At 37.5% G+C, this 6,968-nt stretch overlaps 1 protein-coding gene across 1 annotated transcript; it reads right to left on the bottom strand.

Annotated features, from left to right (window-relative positions):
• Positions 1 to 4,074: 4,074 nt before the first annotated feature.
• Positions 4,075 to 6,243, bottom strand: LOC148029400 (stellacyanin-like). The gene is made up of 3 exons (XM_087688700.1): positions 5,822 to 6,243; positions 4,661 to 4,848; positions 4,075 to 4,554 (listed from the first exon to the last, which is right to left on the bottom strand). The coding sequence occupies exons 1-3, from the start codon at positions 6,036 to 6,038 to the stop codon at positions 4,528 to 4,530; spliced, it is 432 nt and encodes a 143-aa protein (XP_087544826.1). The 5' UTR covers positions 6,039 to 6,243; the 3' UTR covers positions 4,075 to 4,527.
• Between the last annotated feature and the right edge of the window lie 725 nt (positions 6,244 to 6,968).

The raw sequence follows: 6,968 nt of genomic DNA on the forward strand, positions 1-6,968 counted from the left end.
GGTGGAGTCAACTAGAAAACACCGATGAATGTGTTCTTTTAATGTGACCGAATGCATGTAGATCATTGATGACAATAGGAATGGAGGATAGAAAATCTATATAATAGTTGCACATGGTTGTCATGGAATAGCTACAAATGGCTAGTATGGAATAATTGTTGAGATATCGAGCTCCACTCGTGATATGCTAGGGTGACCGTTGTGCATTTATGTCACCGACGTGTCAGTTGTAGATGCGGTTGGTACACCGCCCATGAATAATAGCTAGATGACAGCTATCCTTATCTACTCTAGTTCGTGGCTCAGTTAGTATGCCACCTTAGTTAGTTGAGTTTGGTTTGAGACCCATATATAGGGTTCTTCTATTTCTATGTACTAGAGTTCTTTTTGGCTTACACAACTAAGAAGAGGAAAACTGTTTTCAGCCTCCACCTTTGTGTGTATTCCCCCATTGTGCAAGTAAGAAAGCTACAAGTGAGACTCCTTCCTTCTCTCCCACAATCTTGACAATAATTGCATTTGCAAGCTAAGATGTAGAGGAAGTGTGGAACTTGAAGTGTGGAACTTGAAGAGGAAGAAATGTGGACTAGTTATGCTAGTGAAGAATGGCAAGTTGCAAGCTTTTAGTTCAATATACAATCTATTGATGGATATATGCCGCATGGCTTTGGTAAGAAAGCTCTAACTTGCTTGTGACATATGTAAAATGAGGGATTTTTCCCCAAGCACAATCACATTTTTAAGCATTGTGGTAGGAAAGTATCAAACATAGGGTAAAGAGATACATGGAGAGGTGGAAGATTTTGGGCTTTTGAAATATTATGTGAATAATGCATTGGTGGACATATATGCCAAGTGCAATGTGCTTGCCAAAGCTAAAATGTACCTGACCCCAAATCATATGTAGGGTAGTTCGGTAGTCATCTAGGGATTTGATCTGAGTCATCACCATCTGTGCTACTTGTGAGTATGCATGTTTAGGTGACTAGGTGTTCCCTAGGTCTACATTGCAAGTGAAGCATCTAGCATCATCCCATAAGAATTGACATGTATGATCTCTAATAGCAGCCTAGTATTGAGCTATGATGATTGCTATTACGCGAGTTGTTAGAGTATCAAGGTAGTTAAACACTACACTTGGTTCAATGAGAGTGAGAAATGAGGGGGAGCTGTGCATCAACCCCTCTTTCCATAAGGCATAGTCTCACATTGGCCCCTTAAAACATTGCTTAGTTGATTCTAAGACTTGACCTTAGGATGGTCACACTTGTTGGTTTTTTTCTAACCTTTGGGAAAAGCCACTCTGCTAACTGGGTCTACCCAATTGTAGGAAGGTTTCATTGGAAGACCATCCACTCGCTTCCCTTAATGTGATGCATTTTAGTTATCTAAGCAAGCATACTACTCAAGTAGTGAGACATATTAAAAGAACTTCCTTAATTAATCTTGCATTGGCTTCACTGGCACGTTTTTAATGTTAGATATGCTCAATGCTCGACCCTAATAAGGTGCCACCAATGATCCGTGGTGCTCTAAGCTATAAGGCCCCCATTATGAGTAGAAGCCATGTGTGAGCACAGACATTGGGTGGGTTCTGACTTGTATGTCAGATGCGGTGTATGTGACCGGATGGCAAAAAGGTGATCTTTATGGATCTAGCCTTTGGGGTTAGATAGAGTAGTTATGTGGGTAGCAACTCGAGAAAAATGCATCAAGTTGTGGGGTGTGCAAGTTATCAAGGGCTCCTATTTTGGGATCTGGGGGTTGCAATAAAGGGAATATTCCCTAGCTGACTAGGGAAGGTTCATAATATGGTCGGACATGTTGATTAGACTACCTTCTCAGGCTATAAAAGGAAGACCCCTCTAAAGCCATTGTTAATCTATCTTTCACCCAATCAAAGTTCTTCAAGTTACCCTAAGCTCTTCGTACATTATCTGTCTAGATCGCCATATAAGCTTCATAGTGGAAGCACATAGGTGGACAGAGTCATCAATTCATTTGAAATTAAAGCAGTCTCTGTTCTTCTCATATTTGTTGTGTGTGCTCTACTCCTTGCTCAGATTCTATCCGCTGTGCTATCTATGATCCTTTTTGAAAACATGGTAATTTATATTATTATCATACTTACAACTACTTTGAAGAGCTAACAAATCCAAAAATTAGATTGCCACCTTGCCCTATTCTTTCTAGGCCTTCCAATGTTAAATAATGTTGGGCTCATAAAGGTTTCCAACATTAAATAATATTGGTCTCATAAAGGTTTCCTTCTCTATCTTAGGATTGGGATCAAGATTATAACCTCAAACTAGAGCCTTTTTGGTTCTTGCTTGTTGTTAGAAAGAATCTTCCTATACAGTTGAACATACATATCTAAGCGGTGGTTAACCACCTTAGGTAGTTTATATACAACTTTGGGTGAAGAGTATCCTAGGTGTGGCCTTGGGGATGGCATCACACCTCAATCCCATGCGGCCCTTTAAGATATGGATGTCATTGGAATATTTTCCAAGAATTTAATGTAACCAAAATTAATCAAACAAGATAATCAAATAGCCAGTTCTTTCTAGACAAGGATTAGGATAAATTTCTAATGGAATTTTTAGTCATTTTCATTCAACCAATCAAATCCAACTCATACTTTTGAGTTTAAATTTATGCATGTGGATGTACCTCAATGGAAGTAAGGTATCTAGATAGATTTTTTATCAACTTGGAAAATATGAAAAGAATAACTTATGATTTATTATACACCTTTTGCTATTAGGAAAAATATATAAATGAGGTCTGTAATCTATAAAAGTTTACTTTTTTTAAATATACTTTCTAGGCTACAATTACAAAAATATTAATTCTTGTTCACCATTTAATGATATTGCAAACAAAAAAACCTTTTTAAGATTCTAAGCATCTTTAAAATGAATTTTTAAATAATTTATAAGATAAAAATATCAAAATTTTATATTTTAAAAGATATTTCTAAGTTAGTTAATAAATTTTTAAAATAAAGTTAAGTCTCTATCTGCTAATCTATATTTTGTTGGATTTATTCTATTTATCTTAGTCTCCTTTAATCCTTACTTAATTAATTATAATTTCATGCTAGTTATATAAGTTAAATAATATTTTTCAACCATAAACTATTAATTTTAATAAATTTTAGCATAATTTCTACTATATTTTCTAATTTAGAAAGTTAACAATAATCAAAAGCTAATGGAGATAAGAGAAGTTATACTTCTAACTTATGAGAATTTTCACAATAGAAATTAAAAAAAAAGAATTATTTAGAAATTTTTGAAAATAAAATAGTGAACCTATGTTGTATTCATGATTATATTCTTAACAATTTAGATGGTCGATCGTTTCACCACATCAATATACTTGCAAGGGACCATGGAAGCTCTGGAAGGGTGTTAGAAAGAAGAGATTTGTAGGTAGGGTGGAGCATTATCTCTTCGACATGAAAGTAACCTTGCCTCTCATCAATCTCACTCTTTTACTCACACTAACTTTTAATCTCACTCTCTAAAGAGTAGCCTCCTCTTAACTGTGAGATGAATAGTGGAGAGAGGGCCCTCCTTTAAATAGTTTTTTTAGAGGGGGACCACGGGACCGGGGGGGGGGGGGGGAGGTGCGGGGGTTGTTTTTTTTTTTGGTTTGATTAGTCAAGGGGGATTTTTTCCTTTATTATCTAAAAAGTAAAAGTAGATCTTAATAGAAATATTAATAATAAATAAAAATAAGTTAAGAAAATTATCAATATCTCAAAATAAATTGAGAAAACTAATAACAAGTTAATTTTTTTTAAAATTACTAAGATAAATTAGAAAATTATCACTAAATTAGAATATAGCAAGAGAATTACTAATAATTTTGCGAAAAGTAAGATAAGGAAAAAAAAATTACATTATAATTGAAGAAAAATCAAAATAAATCAAATAAGATTAGGATAAATGGAAATAATTCAATAAAAAGTGAAAAAATCATAATTAAGTATAATAAAGTACCTTAAGTCACTTAAATATAGAATAAATTACTTTGAGCTTATTCGAGAGTATATAAACATACATAAATACAAAAAAAAATCATGGTCAAGCAGGTGAGGTGGACATGTTCTTTCTCGACCCTCGATAGTTTGAAAGACAAACTTTACCTTCCAACCCTTAGACAAGGGGAAGTATCTTGTATAGTGTAGTGTACCTTCCCACTACTAATGATATACCGCGCACTAGGTTGGGGGACCTTTGTACATTCATACAATTCAAAATATTGGTTTTCACAAGAAAAAATGTGCAGGCCGGATACATTACATGCCCCTAGCCCAGTAGAACTATGTGCATAATATACCATATAATTAGTCTCAAGAAGCTTTTGCATGTCAAAGCATGGAGAAATTACCTCACAGGCAACATCATGTAAAGAGAATGCCTTCACAAATTGGGTCCCAAGTCTACCTGAACAAGGGGAAAACCATAGAAAAGAGACAAGAGGGTACCATGCACATGAGCCAATAATTGTGGAGCCTCATTGGCCTTGCTGAAGATTGAGGTGCTGGGGCCAACAAATGCTTATGAGAATCGTTAATTGCTTGGACTATTAACGGAGATGGGGCAGAAGTTGGAGCAGATAGAGTGGGTGCCCTCTGATGGGCAATTACCTCAAGCTTTTGGCCAAGAGGGCAGTGCATCACCACTCCACAAATGTAATAGTAAGCCTTGGCCTCTCTCAAATGCACAGTTGTGTTTCCATCGTCGTAGCTCGCTATCGGATCGAGCGCATTGCAGTCCATGAAGTTCCTCCTTGTTACTTCCAACACTGTGTGTACCTCAGGTTCATAGATGAACACTGCATAGTCAAGATCATCGGTCTGTCATCAAATGTCCTTTCTATAATTGAAGGAAGCAGAGAAAAAAATGCCAGACTGAAACAACATTGACATACTACAGAAAGCATGTTGAAGATAAATTCCAAAAGCTTATTGTCTACCAGATCACAATTCCATTACAGATAACTTGTACCAGTGCCAATAGCATGTTGAAGATAAATTCCAAAAGCTAATTGTCTACCAGATCACACTATCCATTACAGATAACTTGTAACGGTGCCAACAGCAGCAATCCCCGTCAGGCCACTTACATTGCTCTCATAGAATCTGTCTCTGTGCATGAAGTCAGCTCATCCAAGCAGGATGTAAGAGTGGTTTGCAATGTGAAAATCCTCATACAAAGAGGAACACATGTGTGGGTCACAGCTTCAAACTCTTATACCCATTAAGAACCGTTGCCATATGCATGCATTACCCACAATGCTGATTGCCCAACGACACAAAGGCCTCTTTGTCATACCAGGTTCCATGTTATATGCCTGGGCAATCTCACCATAAGGCATCACCACAGGAAAGATGATGGTCCTTTGTTGTGATTCCCAATTAGAAAACCTTTACATACCATGTGGCATGTGGCTATCTAAACATTAAGCATCAGCAAAAAAAAAAGGACAGTGTATTTGATGTGATTCCTCATTGGAAAATCTCTATAAGACAGCTCAGAGATGTACACAGAAGCCAAAAGGTAGTATGTGATTAGATTACAGACGGTAAAGCATAGCATGTGATTAGGTTACAGACAGTAACAGTATACGATGTGATTAAAGACAGTAAATGCATGTCATTAGATCGCATTACAGACAGTAAAAGCTTACACAGAGAATCACGGTAAAGCATAGCATGTGATTAGGTTACAGACAGTAACAGTATACGATGCGATTAAAGACAGTAAATGCATGTCATTAGATCGCATTACAGACAGTAAAAGCTTACACAGAGAATCTCCGGCATAGAATCTGAAGTTGGCGGCCCATTCTGTGTAATTCACAGCTCCCACGACCCACCCTTTCTCTCCTCCAACCACGAACACAGTGCTTGATGTATGAATGGGACATTGCAGAAGAAGAAGAAGAAGAAGAAAAAGAAGAAGAAGTATGGCGTTCTTCAATGTATTCATCCGCCATAAGTAATTAGGGTTTCCGGAGGCCATTCCAGATAATTTACCTCGCACCTTGTCTTCGGACTATGTTAACAAGTGTGTGCATGAGCTGCGTTCTTCTTCTGATGATGCATTCCGATCGCAGCTCAAGAGAAAGCCGATGATAGGCAGAAGAGCACATGTTGTGAGAGGAGGAGGAGAAAGAAGACGGATTAGCAGGCGCCGTAAAAGTGGCAAGCTAGTAACGTTCGCTGGAGTGCATGTTATTAAATGATCGAGAGAGAGAGAGAGAGAGAGAGAGAGAGAGGCCGTCGTCGGCCGATAAGTCATGACACAGACGGGTTTTACGTGAGGGGGAGAGTGTTGTGTCTCTGTACAATTCTTAGGTAACAAAAGTGTGAGATTGCTATGGTCCTGCCGTAGCATGGATAAGAGTTGGATACTAGACAGATCATGTATGGCAGGATAAGAGTTGGATACTAGAGAGATCATGTGCACAGCCATTATGAGAAGCAAAAGTAAGATGTGAGCTGAAATCAATTGAATTATAAAGAAGAGAACACTAAAACAAATAAGAGCTATGTCACACACGGGGCTATAGAAGCAATAGGGATAAACCCACTCCTATGTGGTCACATAGAGAAGGATCATTGTTGAAACCCTCGCGGGTGCTACTAAATCGGGGAAGAGAGGGAATTTTAACAAAAGTGTACTAGGACTCATGGATGAAAAGATACCTCGGCTATTAATGAACATCAAGGGACCAATGAAATTTTGCCAACAAGAAGAGCCTTACTAGGCTGCCATTACACTATGCAAACAAACATAAACATTACATCAACCAAAACTGCTCGCACAATTAATAAAACCTTCATCCTTCATTGTTGTCCTCTTACGCCCACTATCCCTCTCACAACAAAACTCTAAACACCTCTATGTATAAGACCCCTTTTATAGACTCTTGTCCTCTTATGCCCACTA

This window comes from Lygodium microphyllum, chromosome 11, assembly GCF_053477565.2.
Source record: "Lygodium microphyllum isolate KBCC chromosome 11, Lygodium_microphyllum_v1.1.10, whole genome shotgun sequence".
Taxonomy (NCBI): Eukaryota; Viridiplantae; Streptophyta; class Polypodiopsida; order Schizaeales; family Lygodiaceae; genus Lygodium; species Lygodium microphyllum.

Coding starts and splice junctions, on each gene's coding strand:
- LOC148029400 (XM_087688700.1), bottom strand. CDS start 6,038: ATGGCCTCCGGAAACCCTAATTACTTATGGCGGATGAATACATTGAAG. Junction 4,849..5,821: donor CTATGCCGGAGATTCTCTGT/GTAAGCTTTTAC, acceptor TTGACTATGCAG/TGTTCATCTATGAACCTGAG. Junction 4,555..4,660: donor CTCTTGGCCAAAAGCTTGAG/GTAATTGCCCAT, acceptor TGTTGGCCCCAG/CACCTCAATCTTCAGCAAGG.